The 22,913-nt window shown below is 34.4% G+C and overlaps 1 protein-coding gene across 7 annotated transcripts in view; it reads left to right on the plus strand.

Moving 5' to 3' along the window:
* The window catches only part of ZCCHC7 (zinc finger CCHC-type containing 7), a 228,044-nt gene that overhangs the window by 3,809 nt on the left and 201,322 nt on the right, over nucleotides 1–22,913 (plus strand). For all 7 annotated transcript variants that reach the window (XM_001504295.4, XM_023629679.2, XM_005605629.3 and 4 more), the window contains exon 2: nucleotides 1,767–2,397. In XM_001504295.4, coding sequence (XP_001504345.1) covers nucleotides 1,788–2,397 — 610 coding nt within the window. In that variant the 5' untranslated portion in view covers nucleotides 1,767–1,787. The remainder of the gene's footprint in view (nucleotides 1–1,766; nucleotides 2,398–22,913) is intronic.

The following is a 22,913-nucleotide window of genomic DNA, read 5'->3' on the forward strand; positions in this document are numbered from 1 at the left end:
ACATAAAACACTGTGTAGGTTTAAGGTATACAACAAAAGTTTGTTTCTTTATTAATGTAAAACAAAAACTCCAACATGAGTGTGGGGCATTTTTGGCTCTTATTCATTTGATTCTTGGAGTAAGCTGGTTCTGTCACCAAAACTACCATCAGAACATCCTGAATTTTTGGGCAGAGAATTGGTAAACTAAGAAAATGGCTAGGGGCTGGCCCGGTGGTGCAGCAGTTAAATGCACATGTTCCTCTTCAGCGGCCCGGGGTTCACTGGTTCAGATCCTGGATGTGGACATGGCACCACTTGGCATGCTGTGCTGTGGTAGGCGTCCCACATACAAAGTGGAGGAAGATGGGCATGGATGCTAACCTCCATGGGCCAGTCTTCCTCATTGAAAAGAGGAGGATTGGCAGCAGATGTTAGCTCAGGGCTAATCTTCCTCAAAAAAGAAAAGAAAATGACTAGTTTTTCTAAATTATATCTTTATAGCTAAAGGGGAGTAGAAGGAATAAATTGTCATTGTTATTGTTCTCTAGGCTGTCCCTGATTTTTGAACAAACATGAGTTATTTTTCCAGAGCGCTCATTTTGATCAACATTGCATTAATAACTAATTAAAACATCTATCATGTAGATGTTTGGTTGATGTTATGAGAGTAGTCAGAATAGTTGGAGACAACTGCAAAATTCATCCCATTGTTCTTTTCATATTTTAGGCACATTAGATTTATCAGGGCTGAAGAACAAATGCTGGGTGATATTGTTCATTTATTCATTCATTCATTCAGCAGACATTTATCGAGGTCCTGCTGAATACTAGTTACTCTGCTTGGCTTTGGGGATCCATTGTTTAACAAAGTGCATATAGTTCCTCTCCCCCTGGGGTGTGTGATCTGTGCTTGTGGGAGATTTATACCGACTTCATAATTAGAAAAGTGGTGTTTTGAAATGTAAAGTGCTATGGGAGCCTATAAAGGGGACACAGTTTGGTCTGGTGGGTCAGGGAAAGCTGCCCCGAGGAAGTGATATTTAAGCTGAGTTGAAGGATGAGTAGGTTTAATATGCTCACAGTAGGAGAGTAAAGTGCTCCCAAAGCTAAGAGTTTGCCTCAATTTTAGATCCTTAGTAACTTTGTATTTCATACACATCTTTATAGCTAGCATGGAAGTAAACAACGTTTATCAGATATTTTTATGTGTTCTTTTGGTTAAGGATCAGAAGGCCATGAGGTTAATTTTTTAATTGAGAATAAAAATTTACACCAAAACAGTAAATATGATCATTGTTACCTGTTGGGGATTTTAGTCATAGTTGAAGTGGTATTCCTATGTGAGAATGTATACCTGAAAAGATGAGATTCAGAACCAGAACCAGAGAACAGGTGAAGAATGGATGGGATAGCAAGAATGACCTAAAATATTTTTGCCATTTTTAACATTTTGGAGAAAAAGTCTTTGGTGTCTGAAGCAGTGGATCTCAACCTGTTTTTCCTTTCCAACATACCTGCAGAATATGACAGATCCGTTAATAACTATAAGTCAATTTGTTGGTAGTAATTTCCACTTGAGAGGGGTGGGCATTATTAGAGTAGGTTATAACAGGATTTAGAAATCCTTGAAAAAAGGTACTCTAAGAGGAAAAAGTATTTTAATATGTCATTGAGAAAAGGCATGCCTTCACAGAAGTTAGTTCTAAGAGTGATATCATTATGCACTAAATAGGCATGATCTGAGCTTTTAAAATACATTCTTTATATTACTTTCTCTTTTACAGCATCAAGGTTACTGACTTTCCATGATGTTTGGTGGTTATGAAACTATAGAAGCGTATGAAGATGACCTTTATCGTGAAGAGTCATCTAGTGAACTGAGTGTTGATAGTGAGGTGGAATTTCAGCTCTACAGCCAAGTTCATTATGCCCAAGATCTTAGGAATGTCATCAGGGAGGAAGAACATGAAGAGAAGAACTCTGGGAATTCTGAATCATCCAGTAGTAAACCAAATCAGAAGAACTTAATTATCCTTTCAGATAGTGAGGTCATCCAGCTTTCAGATGGGTCAGAGGTCATCACTTTGTCTGACGAAGACAGTATTTATAGATGTACAAGAAAGAACTTTAGAGTCCAAGCGAAAGAAAAGACCCACAGTCCTCCTGCTTCTCTTCATTCTAATGAATTGGCTGATAAGAAATGCAAGAGGGATATTGAGAAGCCTAAACCCGAAGAGAGGTCTGGTACGATCCGAGAGGTCATGATAATAGAGGTCAGTTCAAGTGAAGAGGAAGAGAGCACCATTTCTGACAGCGATAATGTGGAAAGTTGGATGCTGCTGGGATGTGAAGTTGATGATAAAGATGATGATATCCTTCTCAATCTTGTGGGATGTGAAAAGTCTGTTAATGAAGGTTAGTATCATATTGGCCATTTTGAAAAATAGTGTCATCTTTAATAAGGAAGACTGTTTTTCCTAGACGAGAGCAATAGGGTCTGCTCCATTTAATTCCTCACCTTTTGGTCTTGGTTTTTGGCTTGTTTCTCATGGGACTCTCTTACCACTGCCTACTCTAGTGGTGGTCTGTCTGAACATCAGACAGAGTATGTCTGAATATCAAAGACACTCTGCTTCTGCTATAAGCAAATTCATAGCTGCTTCTTCCTGTTTGGCTAGAGCCAGTTCTGGACCTGAAATCTTAGTTTCCTTCTCTCTGCTTGGTACCACAGGTGAGTACTCCATCCATCTCTGACATTGGTCCTCTGCTCTCCTTTGGCCAATTCTGTTGGGACTGCCTTTTCCTAAGAGATTTGCTTACCTAGGAGTTAGCCAGGTAGCAACCATGGGGAGTGCCTGGTACACAGAAAAGTATGGAATCAGTATTAAGATTTTAGGAACTCCACTGCCAGTAAGGTAGAAAACTGTGAAGAGCTATAAGTCTACAGTAGACCGTAGGATAGAATGCAGATTCTGAGCCACATCATCGAGGATTGAAATTTTGGTGTTAGCTTTGTCTCCTCTGTTACAAATGGTCATCTAGTTTTGATGCTTATTCCGCTAAAAAGTCCCTTTCATTTCTCTCCCTTAATGCCTAATCTCTTGCAGTAGTTTCCTGAATGATCTTTTATATCCTCCCTGCACACTTGTTAAACTAGTGGTCTTGAAATGCCCCTTTACTCATGGTACTTTACTGCTGCCTCAAAACCTTTAATAGCACCCACTTGTACTCAGAGGAAATGACGATATTGAATGTAGTTCCTGCTTTGGAGCCCCAGAGATTGACAAACTTATTTTAAGGAGCCAGATAGGAAATGTTTTAGGTTTCCTAGCGATAGGATCTCCTAACTACTTATCTTTGCCCCTGTTGTGGGAAAGCAGCCACAATACCTAAAGAAATGGGATGGCTATTCCAACAAAATCTTATTTGCAAAAACAGGTGGCTGACTCAGGCTGTAGTATGCCAATCCTGAGAATTTACAGCAAAAGGAAGAAAAGAAATAGAAGAGCAGCTGGAACATAGAGCAGAATCAAGTAAAGTTTTGTCAGAATACGGGAGGTTTTTAGGTAGAAGGAAAATCTCTCCTTCTTTTTGAAGAAGAAATGGGATCAGATATATATGTCTGAGTTAGTCTTAAAAGGGAAGAGACACACCATTAATTGCTAAATTATCAAATATATATAGAGAAGAAAGAATAAATTCAGATGGATTGAAGTAGAAAATATATGAGAATGTTTGATTTTCTTGGGAAAATGAAAGTAGAAGTGGGCAAAGGATACCTAGAAGCTTAGAATATAGAAAGGATGTTTTGACCATGACAGCTTCTTTTACTTCAAAGGAGTTTGTGGACCCCACATGACTGGTTATATTTTTAATATTAGTTAATTGAGAAAATGCATGTTACCAAAAAGCTCCTATTCAGTATTCTCTTACATGACTTTGTATTTTATTAACCACAACATTGTCTACACATTTGAAAACTATTAACGTATATATGTGGGAGACAGTTTTATAATGCGCGTCTCTGGGTACCCATTGTGGTAACTGATTCTGCAGCTCCCCAGGAGTCTGAAACTCATAGGTTGGAAATCATTGTGCTAACGAATCAACAATAAGAGAAGAAAAGGATTGCTTAGTAGTATTAAATCAAAATTGAAACAATACGAACTTATAATGAACTCACTTTGAAGGATTTTATAACTTTCTCCGGTAATAATTGGTAGCCTGGAGCAAGATGACAAATCATCCAAATGATCCAGGGTTAGGCATAACATTACAGAAGGTCAAAAGAAGCATTAGCCTATTCTTCCTTCTCTAATTTGCCTTCTCCTGACATCATACCTGGTGTTTCATGAAACACTAACGTGTCCATGATGATCAGCCACTTTTCTTGAATTCAGGTTTCCTTTGCTGAATATTTCCAGTTGGGTAGCTTCTTGTCATTTCAGATTTAACATACTGAAAAGCTTGATAGATTGAAAAGAAAGCTTATCTTTCCACAGACAGAAAGGTAGGTTAACTGAGAGGTGACTCACAGTAGAACTAGGGTTTCTCAGGGCAAAAGGAAAGGGATTGATGAGGGGTAGTGAGGATAGGGTAAGGGTAACTGAGTCATAGGGAAATGGCTAGAAGAAAGGGAATGATGGATTTAGTCATGTGTATCTTAAAGGAATGAAGAAAAGAAGGTTGGTAATCAGATAAAGAAATCTCTGGAAAACAATTTTAGTATTTTATGTTATAAACAATAAAAGAAGAATAGCTATTCTTGAACTGAATTTTTGCAGGGAGGATATATTATTTATTTATTTTTGTTGAGGTGAAATTAACATAAAATTAACCATTTTAAAGTATTCAATTTGGTGGCATTTAGTGCACTCACAATGTTGTAGAACCATCACCTCTATCTGGTTCCAAAACATTTTCATCACATCCAAAGGAAATCCTGCACCCGTTGAACAGTCACTCCTCCTTCCCTCCACCCCTCCGCCCCCAGACACAGGCAACCACTAATCTGCTTTCTTGCTCTATGGATTTACCTATTCTGGATATTTCATGTAAATAGAATCATCTAATATGTGACCTTTTGTGTTTGGCTTCTTCCACTTAGCATAATGTTTTGGAGGTTTATGCATGTTGTAGCATGTATTAGTACTTCATTCCTTTTTAAGACTGAATAATATTCCAGTGTATTATTATGCCATATTTTGTTTATACATCCATCTGTTGATGGACATTTGGTTTGTTTCCACCTTTTGGCTATTGTGAATAGTGCTGCTGTGAACATTCATGTACAGATATTTATTTGAAGACCTGTTTTGGATACTCCGTTAGGTGTATGGATTTACTGGTATGGATGGAATTACTGGTATTTCTGTGTGTCGCTTTTTGAGGAACTATCAAACCATTTTCCACAGTGGCTGCACCATCATGTGTTCCCACCAGTAATGTAAGAGGACTAAACTTAACGACATTTTTTTTTTTTTTTTAAAGATTTTATTATTTCCTTTTTCTCCCCAAAGCCCCCCGGTACATAGTTGTATATTCTTCGTTGTGGGTTCTTCTAGTTGTGGCATGTGGGACGCTGCCTCAGCGTGGTCTGATGAGCAGTGCCATGTCCGCGCCCAGGATTCGAACCAATGAAACACTGGGCTGCCTGCAGCAGAGCGCGCGAACTTAACCACTCGGCCACGGGGCCAGCCCCTTAACGACATTGTTTTTTACGATGACTTGTCATGTTGCACATTACTATTTGATGTATTGGTAGGGTCTTTGTTATTTGTTACAGTTTTTTTCTCCTAGTATTTTGTGTTTTGTATTTGTTGCTTTTGTTGGCTTATGTTTTTCTAGAATGGCTTTTTTGCATCAAATTTTCCTTACATGTTTTCATCCATTTATAGTTTTTAAAGAAACTGATTCATTCCTATAGGTATCTCTTCCTTTAAAGTTTAGTGTGTCTGTATGTGTATAAATTTATACCACTTTTTCTGCAACATGAGTAAACATATTTGATACGAGGACTGAGTAATTCCAAGTAATTCTTGATTCTAGACATTCAATGTATGTTCCTATTATCCATATTGAAATTTATCCATACTCTTTGCTTCTAGGATTTGTTTTTTTGTTCTAGCCAAATTGAAACAGATTCTGCAATTCTGCAAATTAACTTGCTTGACTCTTATAAACTTGCAAATATTCAAATGTATATTCTCTGTTTTATTTCCTTGATCTGCTAATGCCATAATCCTATTTCTTTCCAGTTAATAAGCAATATATTCGGTACTGATGCCTATTTGAGTGTGTTGTTATTCTCTAATCATTATTATCCCATTCATAAATAGATCTAGGGATGGAGCTGGTTCAGTTTATATAATAGTCTTTGCAGAGAAGATTTTTTCACGTCAGTGGAAGTTTATGGAAATTCTGGCATACCTTTGAAATGATGGCTGTTAAACAGCAGCAATAGCTATTTTGTGTACTGCCCCCCCAAAACCCCCCAAACTATAGCATATTAAAAATATCAATAAAATATCAATATAAGAGAAGGGACTATAAATTCCTTGAGGGCAGGTCTTTTCTGTACTCAGAAGCCTCCTTATAATTAGAGTAATTCCTTGACATATATTAGTTTTTTTAATTAATTGCTAAATGATCAAACATTTATTGAGCATCTACTCTATGTAGACTATATCGAGGGGATTAAAAGTGGTAAGACATCGTTTTAGCCTTAAGTGACTTAGTGTGTCACTGAAGAGACAAAATATAATAAGTAATTTATGAAAGTCTCTTCTTAACCATGGGAATTAAGTCTCTTAAAATCCTGGTGCTAGACGTGGTTCAAAGTTTCACACTATAGAAAATAGGATTAGTGAATTTGAGGTAGCCCATGAACAGATGAAGGACTCTGTACTCTTGTTAAATTTGGAGTGATGAGCGCAGCACCGCTCTTGTGCAGTGGAAACTTCAGGCTCTCCCCCGTACTTCAGTTTCAGGGGGATGCTTACTGATTTGTCTTGCTTTAATACACAATTAGAGGTAATACGCAACCAGGCAGATAGTACATAACTAGGGGCATTTTTTTCCTTTCTGTTCTTCCACTAAATGTTCAATACTTTTCTGATTTTATGATTTGAAGTTGTTAGCTTCCTGCGGTCCATGTAATGTGCTCGGCCTGGCCTTCTTCAGTACACAGTAGTTTCATGATGAGGGTTCTGCTTATAATAAATTCATGCCAAAACATAGGCCATCAGTGCCTGTTACATATGGCTCTCAGCTGTCTCTGCTGAAGGATGTAGGAGGTTATTTCTAAGGTGTAGGCTTCATTTCCTTCACTTTCTTTACCCTTTCCTAAGGCTTTTTTATATAAACGATGCCTGCTCTGTCATTTGTTTTCCTTTTAAAATTCTCACCCTTTACTTTATTTCGTTATCCCCAAATCTCATATGTTAGAAAGACAGATCTCCTGCTTGAAGAAAAGCTGCACCGAAGGAAATCAGCATGTCTTTTAATTTTTGCGAAGGATCTTGAGTTTGGGAAGAGTTATTTGAGACAGCCAAATGATAGGGAAAGATAGTGAGTGGTATAGGAATTATAGAGGAATAATCAGTAACTTATTTTCCTGCAGACGGAAATGATATTGTTTGCTGTAGGAGTAGTTGTAGAAACTTTAAATTATACAAAAATAGAATCTTACAATGGACTCAGTGTCCCATAAACCAGCTTCAACTGTAGAGTGGGTTGCCTATTTGAATTTCAGTTTTGGAAATATGTCATATTTTATTTGATTTGGGTCTTTAAATATGCTGTTTTTTTCTGTCTGGATCAGTTTCTACCTTGCCTGGCTGATACCTACCTCAGGTCTCAGTTTGAAGGTTACTTCTGAATGAGGTAATGGACATAGGAGGTTCTCAATTAGTGCTAGTTATTAGGTCTGTTACAGCGCCGCAGTCGACTAGCTGTGACTTTGGGTACCTTAATTTCTTTATTGGTAAAATAGTAAATTTTATTTCGTTAAGGTTATGAAGCTAAAATGAGACAATGGATAGACTAAATTAGTGTAATAGGAAAATACTTTAACAAAACTCTTACAACTACAAGGTAGGTTCACGATCATTGTGGCAAGCACAGGCGTATAGCTTCCTCTTGGTTTTTTTGAATGAAAAGTTAAGTTTTTTTGTGAACCCAAATTGCTTTTGAACATGTCTCTAGTATAGCATTTTCCTTAAGTAACTTTTATTTAGTTTGGTGACATTTTATAACCTACTAGTTAAACTTAAATATGAAGTCTTAAAATCAATCCAACAGTTATTAATTGGATGCTTACAATGTGCAAGCCAGTGAGTGTACCATTAAGGTTTTGGGGATTCAAGAATTGCTGTGTAGTCCCTGCCTTTGAAACCTTAAAATGCGTGACAGTGTAGAAATACGGCAAGTTCAGTGTAATACCAGAGTTAAATGCATTTCTACAAATAGGAGAGATGCCCCAGCACAGGATGTAACTATTTCCAGATGAACGTAATAGACTTTTTAAAAAAGATTACTGTGGATAGGCCAAGTGCAAGGCTGAATTGAAAAGGAGCCCTTTGAACTGAGTCTTGAAGAATGGATAGGATTTAAAGTTCAGGTTAAATGCAAGGAGGAAGAATAGAAGCCGAAAACCCTAATAGACACTTAAAGCTGTATGGTACCATTAATGTTTAATTAATAGTTCAATATATGGCTGTTTAATATGATTAAACATTGTAATAGCATGTCTTTTTGGAAGCCAGTTCAGCCTAAATGAGAAAGGGTATTTATGTTGTGTATATGTTCAGAATGCTGTTGGATGATTCCTTGGTCATTATTTTGTTCCAGTGTTTTCTACTTATTTCTTGCTTATATATCTCCTTTTTCTTTCCCTTTAAAGAAAAAAATGGATATTTTATGCAATTTCGTGGCAGATAGAAAAATTCTCTCAAAGGGACCAGGCGCTGTAAGTTAGTCAAAGGACATGGCTGGCTATTTAAAGTGTGTATTTTATGCAGGGCTGTTCAAAGTAGAGCGTGTCTTAACTTTGACTCCTCATAGCTTGTGTTCTTCCCTACCATCTTTTAATGTAGGACAGGAACACGTTCTGTTAGTTTGGAAACATTAATAAACTTTGCTTTCAGTACTCCTCAAATCTTTAAGGTGGTATTTTTTCACCCTTTCACCCATCAGATGACCAGTCAGCTTAATTTCAGTATATTGAAATTAAGATCTCTTCTTCAGAGATCTTATGGCCTAATAGGTCATAAGAATGAGTTGCCATTTGACATACTTCTCACTGATGTAGAGTTTAATTTCTGCGTTAGAATTGAAAAACGGCCACATTCTAGAGTTCCAGAGACCGAGAGCATCAAGGAGCTCCCTCCCTGATGTTTGCAGCTTTTGTGAGCCTGTACTACACAATTCCTAAAGCTGCTTTTGAGCTGTGTCTCTACTTGTAGCGTGTCACCTTACACTTAACTATTGTAAGGGCATCTTTTTATTTAATTTCTAATTAGCATACTGACTTGAGTTGTGTTATTCACTGTTCCACGGTGAAGTTGTCATAGGGAAAGAAGAAATAAAAATGTTCAATTTCAACTTTACTTGTGAATGGAGTGAAGTTTGAAAGCCTTTTATGGCCATTGTTCAGCAGACTGAAAATCTCATTAGAAATCCCAGAAATGCTAAGGCAGCTTTGGGTTGGATTTTAATAACGTTTTGAAATGTTGATATTGTATGTCACTAATTTCTGTGATTTCACTGTTGATCAGCAACTTAGGTATGCATTCTTCCAAAGTCAATTTATGACTTTTAGTCTAAATTCATTTACAGTAGCTTTCCTTTTCAACAGTGATAAATACCTAGGAAGAGAATTAAATTTTACTTTTTTTTATTTTGACATTTCTTTTAGAAACTGATTTGATTTTCATAAAAGAGATACTAACTTTGTTGGAAACTGCTTAATAAGAAAATACCAGGATATGTGTTTATTGAACTAATGACTTAGTTTAGTTGCCATTAAAATATTATTTACTCATCTACAGGTTTACATATTTTTTTTGGAATGGAGAAGCATAAAATTTGGTGTGTAACATCTTCATTCTTATCTGCTTGTCATAGGAACTTGAATCCTGATGTCTGAGTGCTTAAAAGTAATTTTCTTACAGCTTTTGCTTGCTATAAAAATAATCTATTGCATACAGTAATCACTTGTCTAAGAAGATAAGTTTAACTTATAGACAGTATGTTTTTATGGTCAGAGGTAAGTTTGATGTGACCTGTGTATGATTAGACTGTAAAACATTTTTCAAAAGCAGTACAGAATGGAGAACATTTACTCTTTTTCCTTGTAAGAGTAAAGGCTATTCAGATAATTAATGTCTCTAAGTAAGAGATCCTGTTAAGATTTTGCTAAATTTATACTTAATTTCAAAGTAATTTACTAATCTCTTGCTAACACTGTCTTAGTTAACACTTGATGGAGTAAAAGTGTTGACTTAATGGAAGTTTTTCAGCTAAAAGTTTTTAATCTCTCAGTCATTGTTTATCTTTATTTTGTTATAAATTAAAGTTATTCTGATGGTTAAGTTTTTGGCATTTTGAGTTACTTTCTAGATTGTTTTTGATTCTGCTGATAATAAAGAAATAAATACTTTAATTGAGCATGCACCATATGTGAGGTCACATTTTCTTTTAAAATTATACAGATGTACATAAGAATATCTAAAGGAGTAGATTTGACTTTTTTAGTTTTTGAATCTTGATCTGATGGCATTAGCTCTGGAAAGAGATGTAATTCTGGGCGTAAAAATGATTTTTGTAATAGAGATTCGGATTCAAATATAAATGTAATGTAATAATAGATTATTTAAAAGTGGATCTTGTGTGCTAAATGTGTAACTTTTATTTCTATGACATTTTTACCTTAGAATTTCAGCTTTTGTCATAGTTTTGAAAATTAGCAGTAGAGTTGATAGGATCTGCTCCTATCCTCATCTTTTGCAACTACATTTTAAGGGAAGACAGCATAATTCTATAATGGGAAAATAATTTGTACTCTCCACCCCTGCTTTTGTCTAAATATGTAGTTGACATAATTACCTCCAGATGAAAGAATGGTTATATAGAGCTACTTATTGAGAGAAGGTGTTTTTATTGGCGATTCCTTTGAAGTGTGTAGGTCACAACTCATCTTGCTTTGTAACTCAAAAGCGCCTGTAACAGAATTATCTGCTCTAGGGAGGGAAAGCCCCAGTTTCTAGAAAACTTTTCGATACTCTTTCCATATTTGTAGTGAATGAGAAATTCTGAAGATGTAGGAAATAGATTGGTTGTGGCTGATAAATGATTGTTAAAGTAACTCAAAAATTATGCTTTGAAAAGTCATGTGAGAGGAATTCAGGATAGAGAAGAAAATGGGAAATAAATTTAACTGAAGAAAGGAGATTTTATTTAAAGAAAAGGCATGCAACCTCATTAATCCTGTAAGTTACTCCTTGTATTGTACTAGCCATCTTTTAGTGTTAAATGGCCTGGTTTAAGCAAAAATGAACTTTTGTTTGTGGTTTTATTTAGAAGTAGCGTTATTACTTTGCTCTTTTAAAGAGGATTTTAATTGCCAATAAAATTTCATTGTTCTTGTAATAAGTACTTGAAAAAATACCTCACTCCCATATAATTAGTATTTTACTCTTCATTCCATACCCTATATCTACTCCAGGTTTTTTGGTTTGCCTTAAAAATGATATAAATTTTATGGGAGAATAAATATAACTTAGTTATATTAAATATTGCTGTAAATGTGTTCTTATTTTAATCTAGTGTGGTTGGTTTTCATGTGTATGAAATACTTCCTTAGAAAGGTTCACAGTATTCCCCCTAAATGTTTCTGGATGGGTGAGTTACTGGTAAAACTCCATGAGGTCCTCAGTTGTGGAATCTTTGTATGGTTCTTCATACCATGACTGTTTTGGTGGTTGTGTAAGTCCCTTTATTCTTCTGAGATCTTCTAGTTTGAGAAATTTCCTTGATTATCAGATGAAATGTAGTGGTTGTACCACAGATCATCTGATTTTCAAGCTGTTTGGGTTAAACTCACTTTGGGATGTGGTTCCTCGTGAGGTAGTGGTGGAGGAGGTGTGTTCAGCGGTGGGACCGTGCCACTACCCAGGCTAACATCAGCAGCGAAGCGTTGATCTCTGATTGTTCATTCTTCATTAGATTTTTTAATTGCTTTAATATTATTTAAATATAGAAGGAGATAGAGTTGTGAAGCAAATTTCTGATCTGCTAATTCTCAATATTAAGCAATGGGAATCCTTTTCTTCCTTTAGATATATCATATGCATATGTATATTTTGGTTTAAGGGGAAAAACTTAATCATCTTTATGGCATAATGATATGGTTATTATTTATTACTTTTTAAAATCAATAAAACTAATAAAGTTTGTTTGGAAATCTCAAAAGATCTTTAGTAGTATACCTGCAACCCCGGCAGTCATTTTTATCTACACAGATTTCCCTCCTATTGTGGCCTTTTGCTCTAATTTAAATTTCCCATGGCTTTGGGTTGCAGACTTGGTTTTCTGCAAGAGTGCCCATGCTTACATGGTCATATATTCTGGGTGACTTTTCCACTTTTTCTTTTTTGTTATTTTGTTGATTGCTAAAGGGAAAGAGGATTTCTTTTTTTTACTTGTTTCTTTGTTTTGATCTTTCTTCCTTAGCCCATCTATTTGTGTGTTATTTTGTTTCATTTTGCAGATTGGGAAGAATTATTGTGTGGATTTATATCCATGGGGACTAGCAGGGGAAAACTAATTTTGTTCTTGGTTTTGTTTTCTTAATAACAGTAGCAATTTAATTTTTGAGCCATTGAGAAGCTCAAAAGATATGTTAGCCATATGCATGAAATTGATAGAAAATTATTAAGCCCGAAATTTTCTATTCATGGTTGCTCTACTGTTGGAATAAAAATGTTATGTTATAGTTGAACTAAGTAAATCCTAGAAATACTAATTAGCAGTAAGTAGGACTGTTGTAAATTTTTAATTTAAATATTATTGTATATTCAAAAGATATTTATAAGAAATCAGTTGTAACTTGCTATATGATTTCTCTTACATTCAGGTTTTTTTGTCCATGGTTGTGTGTATGTTCAAATAGGCATATGAATATACTTTTGATTGGGGACATGCATTTTTAGCTTGAAAAGATTTTAAAAGTTTGTGTGTTCCTGCAAAACATGCTTATTTTTCAAATGTGAAAATTTTTCTTTTATGAAACAGCTTTGAATGTTAACCTTGGAGAAGTGCTGTGGCAACTGAAATATTGAGTAATTCATTACTGTTGTAAGGGAAAAATAGGCCTCTAGACCTGACGTCTCCCTCAAATATTTTTTCGTTAATGTCTGAAGACTTTGAAATATCAAATTAACATTATCAAAACTATTTCTGTTTTACAATTCTTTTGTAAGGGTGCCATCATACCGTAGCATTATTTAACTGAATTTTGGATTCATTAAATTAACATAAAATAATAAAAAGATCCATTTTAGCATTTAAAAAATTGTAATAATTTCTTAATATACTGTGAAAATGATGTGATATACTATTAACTAATAGGCTAAAAGAATTTTCTAATGTTGATAAATAGGATGAAAAAGGATTAATTTTTATATGCCTAACTTTAGGTTTTTTTGTTTGTTTAATTGATTATACACGATGGCAGTGAGGTATCTGAAATTCTCTTTCTGGATGTCTGAGTACTTTGGGAATTGGAGTAAGGGCAAGCATTCTTTCTGTGTCTGCTAATTGTAGATTTTAGTGCTTCTAGAAGATAAAAGTGATTTGTAGAATTTGTTATTACCAAGAAACAAATAGCATTACTGAATTTTTGTTTTCTTTAACGGTTATTTTCTAGTTATTAGATTTCACATTTTGATTTCTATCAAATGACTTTTCAAGAAGCAATTTCTTTTAAAAACAGGGAAAGTTTCAAACTAAGAAGAAAATGTATCCTGATAGTCTAATTAGCTATTGTTTGCCCATGGCAATTAAAATAATTTTTTAATTTCTACTTTTATCATAGTTATAGAGGCTTCATAAGTTTGTGAAATTGTTCTCCCTAATTCTGATTAGTATATATTTTAAAAGGTATTTTATAAGTTTATATTTAATGTTTATGTGTAAGTAAGAAACACAAATAACTTCTAAAATATATTTATTTCTAGTATTCACATGAAATCAGGGTGTAATCTGTGATATGAAAAATGATCCAACTGTGAAAGTATACAGCTTTAAAAATAACACGAAATTCTTGTTAGCACATTTACCAGCCAAATGTTCATGTAAAATGTTGTTAGTTCTTAAAGCTCATAGCACAGATTTTATTGTATGTGGCTTTAGTAGGAGAGCACTATAGAGCCGAACTTGAAATTTATTAAGGAAAGAACAAACTGGTGAAGTGCTTTCATGCTATTAAAAAATTTCAGAGACAATCGTCAGACAACTTTTTTTTTTTAAAGGTCGTGATGGCTTGATGCCTTTTCCAGTCTTTATTTGAAACTCTCGTTTTGTAGGATTTCTTTTTTGTTCTCCCTCTGTCTTTTTTCTTTTGGCAGTGAGTGGAAGATTCTTTTAAAGCTGAATGGCTAAACATGTATAGTAACTATTAAAGAATAATGGAAATACTCTTATTCTTGATATGTTTTAGGCCAGAAAATGCTGTGAAGGTAAGCCGATGAGGGTGAAATCACATTGAGCGGTGTGGACACTGTTTCACTTTAGAGTTTTCTGTTTAGAAAAGAAAGCTCTGAATTGGAGCTTTAAATAGGGGTTGTTTGTGAAATATTTGCAGTTCTCTTACTGCTTGGTAAGTTTGAGGTGTTTTTATGTTTCGCTGTTCTAGTTGATGGTTGGTATTTCCTGAAAAATAATGTTCTGTGATATGAGAGAAGACGGGGAGTGAGAACAGAGCAATAACTAAGGGAAAGAAAGCCTCCTTCCCAAGATGTTGCCACCTGACAGGTGGGGATTTATATGCCATTGTAGATTTTCAACACATACAGTGCTGCAACTTTCTGTTTGTAAGAGTTCGCTTAAACTTTGACATATTTCACAAAGTTTGATTGTGATAAGTATTAAAATTTTACCTCTGGTCTTTATTCTAAATTAATTTAAGCCTTTAAAAAATTAACAACACAGTGCCTTGAGGCTAATTGCTAATGTTCAATTAAATTATTGTGTTCGGTTAAGTAATAGTTCTTTGGCTATGATATTTGTTTGATTTTATTATATGACAAGCTAAAATTACAAAAGATCTGTAAGAGTGCAGAAAAACAATTATGTAAAATTAATTTTGATGTTCTGCTGTACAGACAAAATAAAGTGTGTCTTGCTGTGTAATAATTTTGTTTCTTAGTTTTGTAAGGACATCTGTTGGCTTTCAGGATGTAGAAAACGTAGACCTTTTAATTTTAAATATTGATGTAAACTAACTGGAGTCATGCTTTTTGTAAATTGCAAAAACCTGAGGCAAATACGTGAAATATGCTAGTGGTTGTTTTTTCTTTATTTTCTTTATTTTCAGTGATTAGACTTCATGAACTAGGAGTAAGGCCTGGGATTTTTTTAATCTAAGAAAATATACTTAATTTAAAAGTACTAATATTAGAACTAGAGAAATCTTGTCAAGTATAGTAAATCCATATCCATAATTATTTTAAATCGCTAGTTAGAGAGGAAGGTAGGAGATGTTAGTATCTTCTTTGTTGGAAGTCATGAACTGTTTTGAAAAGGATGAAAGAGAAAAATTAAACTGCTTTTAGGCAGATTTATATCATTTTGATATTGTATGTTATTCGTGAGTTCAAGTCACAAAAGCCTACAAAACTTCATAAAAAGATTAGGTTTATTTTAATTCAATAGGCTTGCTGAAAACTGTTTTGTGATAAATGTAGAAAAATTTGTATATGATATTTTTCTTTTTTAAAATTTGATGCTACTTGGTACTTTGTCTCAATTTCAGTCTTTCTTGTTAATTTAGACGTATTCTTATTATTTGTTTTAAAAATTTATTTCCAGGAATGTGTATTGCTTGGATACCTTCTTACTGTTCTAATTACATTTCATCCATCTATGATATTTTATCAGCTCTTACTATTAAATTGTTCTTCTTGTGCTGTTGTAAGGTGCAGACGTCGAGTCTAAAGTAAGAGCTAGTGTATATTGCAGTGTATATGACCATTTCTAATTTGACTTCTTACTGTAAAGAAGGCTAACAAGTGTGTATGACTAGCCCACCCCTTCCGGAGCAGTTGAAAACAGGCCTCAGAAGACTCAAAGGAATTCTTTTAACTCCTAGCAGGGCCACGGGGTCAATGTCAGATTTAGTCATGCTGTTATTTTAGCCCAGTGGTCCAGAGAGATGACTGAAAAGTGAGTCTTTTATTTCTTTTTTTGTGTGGTTATTAACAGGATTAAATGTAAGCCATTGTGTACTTAGTACCAATTAGTTTCTCATCTGAGAGGTTCATTATGATTTTTTGTCAGCCTTCGTCTTGTAATATTTGTTTCATTGTTTGATTAGTTAAGGGGCTGAATAGACCAAAGAAAAGTTTTATAGCAGTGCTTTTAAATTCATTGAGAATTTTAATAAGTAGTCAACTTTTCAGATATGTAGACCTTGATTGAAAAATGGACCACATTGAAAATTTGCATGGAAAATGGTGAAGTTGAGTAAATTGTTTAAAGTTTTCCTTTTCCTGTTGTATTTTTCTTTAGTCTTGAAAATAGGATGTCTTTATTATATCAAATAATACTTTTATATTTTTAAAAGTCTGCTTCAGATTCTTACATGTACTTCTAAAAATTCTGTTCAGTTTGCTCTGAATGTGTAATTATTGTTTGGGAGGCACATACACCAGAACATCTCTGAAATTAAAAAGCTCTTACATTTTCTAGATTATAAATATAGATTGAGCTATTAAAAACAAACATAAGAATTCTACAATAAAGAGAATTGTCAGATGTAAATAAGCCTTAATTTAAAGGGAAGCAGCCTGAAAGTTGATTATTTATGCCAAGTAAGTAAAAATGCAAAGTTGTATGAGTTCAGAGAAGAGGAGTGTGCCTAACTTTTTAAGTTGCTTATTAAATTGGTGGGTTTTTTAGTCCTTGACTCAAAAAAAAATCTTAAAGTGTTTCAATGAGTAACATTCCTCATTTAAAATACTGAGATATTTCAGTAAAATTTTGGACAAAAATTGTTCTTATAAATTGGATTGGAGGTGCTGATTTCAGTTAGAAGCGAGGAATAGAACCCAGAATTAAAACAGAAAAATTACTTTGTTAGTAGATCCTTGTTTGGGACAGTAGGTCTTATACCCTGTTGTTGAAGTGTGTAACACAAATTTTCACATGCGTTCTCCTTTAAATAAAAATGCCGGTAGGCCAATTCAGGCTGGACATTGAGGTTTTTTTGACACTTTAAAAATGATAAATATTAATTTAAATAAGTGCAATCGCTATTTTAGCATATTCTTTTAGAAGAGTTGCTTGATTTATCTCACATTGTTGGCTGCACCGTGTTTAGATGCTATACTCTTGTACTAAGTCCTTTGCTTACTGCCGAAGTTTTTTGGCACCTAGATTACTTTATTATGGAATTGGTTATTCAAGATTTTATGATCCAAATAATTATGAAGCATATAGATTCTGACATATAGGTTTTTCCCTCAAATTGGTTTCGGGTATAGGGAATTTACAGCCCTTGCTTTTTAGTATTTGTGTATCCAATTTTCTGAGAAACTCATTTCTATTAAGTATATATGCATATTATTTTTCTTACTTTTCTCTTTAGTTATAATTTGGAAAGGATTTAGATCCTCCAAATGAAAGCTTATTTCTGACAATATTACCATATGGCTGTGTGACCATATTATCAAATTGCACCTGTGTTATCATCGTCCAGCAGTCAGTCCGCCCCTGCTTTTAAAGCTGAAAATGGGTGGCAGCTGTAGTAAGTTGCTAGAGGATTGCTCATTAACAGGAAGTAAATCAGTAGTAACTTTCTCTGGTGATTTGCTGTTCATCAAATAGGAAAGTAGTTTCTTTTGAGAGAGAAATGCAATTTTTTTTGTTACTCATCATTCCCAAAACATCTTTGGAAAATAAGAGGGAAGTCTTTAGTATAATGGCTTTGTGATATGGAAAAGGGCAGATTTTAGAATAAAAATTAATTTCTCCTCTTATTACTTTGTATTTGACTTCAGAGGGAGCTGAAAGAAGTAGATATCAAGTTGGAAATCTGAGAATCAAGTACTCTGATGGTGAAATTTTAAATAATTTAAAATTAGTGAATAATTGTATTGATTGACCTACTATTTTGAAAATGTAGTTCATAGCATCAGCTATTTGTGATTTCTCTATTAACTTAAAGTTGAACTTGACTTTAGGTATCTAGAGTAGGTCCAGAAATTAACATTCAAATAACTGTAGGAAGGACAGGCTATCCTAAAGATAATTCATTAGGACTTCTGTTTCTTTAGCATCTTTAATGTATTAGTAACTATTGTAAGCAGTTGAATCATATATATCAATTTAGTAAATAAACACATCATTAATAATGTTTAGTCCCGTTCCTTATAATTGCTACCCAAACACCTTCAAATTGTGCTATTTTAAAAACAGTTCACTGGAACTTTGGGAACTTAAAGTAATACTGTTTAATCTCAAGGCCACTGCAGAATATTCTTTCTTTATAAATACAGTTCTAGGGATAATGGATGTTGTAATATAACTGAAAAATGTTTTCTCTCATAAAAACTACTTATATTTCATACTTTGTTTTTCTGTCTAACCAGGTGGAACCTAACAAATATAGCACAAAAAAATAAAACTTTTATGAAAGTGTCTAATATTGTCTAATGTAGAGATATAGTTGTATCTTATTTATTCCATAAAAATTAAGACACAAAGTTGGGGGGAAAAACCCTCACAAACATCTAAATTCCAAGAAGATAAATGAAGTTGAGTGAAGAGTGAATAGAGATCTGGTTTTTGAGTCTGCTAGCTAAATTTTTTATCCAAAACTTTAACCTTTTGGGCTTTTACATTTCCTATAATGCAGATGACTTTCTTTGGTAAAAGGCATGACAATCATGGTAGAATTAAAATGACTCATAGAGTGCTTTCTATTAGTATCTGAGGCACCATTCATATTTGAGTATATAGTAACTTAAAATTGATTTTTTTAATGCCAACCAAACTTTTGTGGCTTTTGAAAGAAAAAGAAGGTGCTATTTTGTGTTAACTTACTGTATTTGACGAGTTTTATTTCATTTTGCATGAAAGGTGCTTAAAGATCTATTAAAGATCCATAAAATATCTTTTATATACTGTGATTTTATTGGTTCAGCCACGCTTATTGACCACTTAAAAACATTGTTTTAAGATCACTACTAGGTATCAGCTTGCTTTTTTTTTTTTTTTTGAGGAAGATTAGCCCTGAGCTAACATCTGCTGCCAATCCTCCTCTTTTTGCTGAGGAAGACTGGTCCTGAGCTAACATCCGTGCCCAACTTCCTCTACTTTATATGTGGGATGCCTGTCACAGCATGGCTTGCCAAGCGGTGCTATGTCCGCACCCTGGATCCAAACCGGCGCACTTAACCGCTGTGCCACCGGCCGGCCCCTAGATATCAGCTAAGTTTTAATACGTTGTAACATATCAGAGTTTGATTATAAAGGAATTTTTACCTCTCTTCTATAAAGATGCTTTGTAAGAGCACTGAAGGTAATGATATTTATATCTGTATCTTTTATTTGCTTTTACCTGATAACTTTAAACTATCAGTAATTGATTCCTCATATTGAGGAGGAAAAGAGAAGGCTAGACTTGCCTCTGTTGTTATTGTTTTTTCAACTGTATAGGCATGTTGTAGAAATTGAAAAGTCCATAAACTTTTGATTATCTGTGATACTGGTTGGGAGCAAAGACATAAATAATCTGAGACCACAAATAATAGCCAAGGAGATATATTCCATATTCATTCATTCAGCCAACAAATAATGAGAGCCTTTTGTGAGTCACCGTGTAAGGTGTGCTGATCCATACAGAGATGAACCTGGCATGGACCCTGACCTCAAAGATCCTATAGTTTAAGAGAAAAGACAAGAGATGAGTGGGATAAGAGAGCTATTGGGGTGCAGAACAGGAAAGACACTGCTTTCATGAGGGGTAGAGGTATGTGGGGGAGATAGACTATGTCATGTGATTAGGGGGGCAGCAGACTCGTTTCCGTTTTGAATAGGAGGGTGTTTTTCAGTCTAGGTTCCTCAGACTCATAGGGTCCATTTCGAGGGGATGGTCTTTGAGTTCTATAATTGTTAAAATTTGTATTTTTATTTTGGTATTTAAAAAAGATACTGTACAAATTATAAAGACAACATTTTGCAGCAATAATTCACAGTTGAAAGATATTTGTTATAGAATGAGACTGATTTCTTAAGTCAGTGTTTCTCAGTTTTGGATTTGTGTACTGATTTGATGTTCAAGAAAACTTTTCTATTTTAAAGGAGTTCCTACATTTCTTAAGTTTGAGAAACAAACGCTTAGGCTAATATTTTGTACTCTGGACCACATTCAAATTGATGGCAAGAAGTAGGTGGCTCAAAAGTAGCAAGAGGATCCATTTTGGGATTAAATTTTTTTCTGGAGACAAGGCAGTTCAGAAAGGTAGCTGAGAGTTCACTGTAAGGCCCAGAATTCTTTGAGCCTTTTGTAAATCGCCACCATTTAGGATTTATATTGGTGACAGTGCGCTGAATGGGTAGATCTGCTGTGATTTTAAACAGCAATGAACTGTGAATTTATTAAATGGAAGGTAAAATTCCTAAATGTATTCTGAACATAAACTAGACCTGTTAAAATGGTTTCTGCTATAAGCCTTCCACTCTAGTTCTAAATAGCATCCTATATTGTAGTCAAAGCCTTGGTGTAATTGATTACTTTTGGAGTCCAATTTTATTTTCTGCTTATAGTTTTGGAATAGATTTGTAGTTTAGTTTCATTAAAGTTAATTAAACCTACATTACTTTGTAAATTATGGTATAGGATTTTGTCTCATAAATTGGGGGGAAACTCATAAGGAGTAAACAAGTACTTTATAGTTCTTCTCTAAAGAAATTTGAATTTCACATTGGGTAAATTGAACATGGTAACTTTAAGAATATATGTACCAAATATCTCAAACATTGCAGAATTTGGGGGAAAAATACTGAAGAATATTTTCCTTTATTTTTCCATTTCTTTCCCTCTTGAAATTTGTTAGGGATAAAAATAACTGTGCACCCCCCGCCCCCCCAACAAACAAACAAACAAAATTGCCCAAAGTAAGAGTTAGATGATGGCTTTCAGCTCTTTACCTCTTTCTGAAGTCTGGTCGGGTTTTTAGAATGGGGCATTCCTAGGAACTGCTGTTCTTACCGGGGAAAAAGACTTTTGATAAGGGAGAGGTGGCTAGGGCGACACTATTTGCTCACGTCATACATGCAGTAATTTTGGTTTATACATGGATTCTTTTCGCATGGTGTTCACATGTAGTATATGCTACTTTGAGGATGTTTTATTACCTTCTGAGGTTCTTAATAGTTCATGTGCCAGGTTGCCTTTATATAGAAATATATTTAAGTTGCTTTGACAGAAACAGCAAATGGGAAACATAAATTCAGTGTTGCTGTGTTCTCTTTTGTTTTTGCCTTTCTCATTTTTTTAATCCCATTTCTATAATTTCTTGTGCACAGAAATTCCCTGAAACATTAAGAAGCTGCTAAAAGACTCAAGGTCTGAAAAAAGTCCCAATGATACATCACTGCTTGACTGCAAACATTTTTTAAGAAGTCACTGGTTATAATGAACGCAGCCTTTAATGGCAGTTTTTCCTCTCCTTTTCACAGGAATGTGACAGAGTGTCACTAAGGTTTTAGAAATGGATGCTCCTGAGGAAGGAGGATCACTGGGATTGCAGTGATGCCGGTGTGTGGCCGTGGGATTCTCAGTTGGGCTCTTTTTCTGTTTTTAATCAGGTTGGAGAAGGGGGCTGGAGAGGAAGACGAGCTTTGGGACACCTGTACAGGAGAGCATTGTACTTTCTCATTGCTCTCTTTAAAGTACTGAATTTGTAGGGTCTAATATAGAAAGGTAAACCAAGTGCTAAATATTTTGAAGGCCGATACACAAAATCACCCCTAACTGTTTATATTTGAAAGCACCTAAATCTTTTTTGCATTTAACTTAAACTGTTTGGATATATTAAATCTGAAATATCATTTAAATTGTAATTCTGCTTCTGCTCTAAGGATGTTGTTTTAACCCATTGTTCTTTTGTATGGTGACAGTAATTGCCCTTGATATGTTCTGCAGGTCAATCAGATTGTATGACAAAAGAGGGCAAATAATAAATGTGTGCCAGGAACAGCTATGTCACAGTACCGGAACAGAAAAGTGTAGTTTTCCATCAGACATTGAATAATGTCTAGAAGACATTGCATCACATATGTATACAAATCTTTTTAGTGGAGTGTAGTGTGGAAAGAGGAGTTATTTTTAAGTGTACAACCATAATTTCCCCCTTTAGATTTCTTGACAATCACTATGTTAATGCATAACATTTAACTTCTATGTGGTTGTTTTATGATTTTTTTCTTTTTAACATTCCAATGTGTATACAGGGCTTGAGAAGTTATTTTCCCTGTTTAATAAGTTTTAACATAGTGTTTCTGAGCAGGTTTTTTTCCTTTTCTGCGAATCACTGAAGCATTGGAATTTATAAAGACACGATTATTTATCTGTTTCTTTACTTTTTTCCCCGCTGAAATCAGAAAGAAATTTCTAGAATACCTCAGGTCTGTTTCTCAGAGTAAAC

Source organism: Equus caballus, chromosome 25 (genome assembly GCF_041296265.1).
Source record: "Equus caballus isolate H_3958 breed thoroughbred chromosome 25, TB-T2T, whole genome shotgun sequence".
NCBI lineage: Eukaryota > Metazoa > Chordata > Mammalia > Perissodactyla > Equidae > Equus > Equus caballus.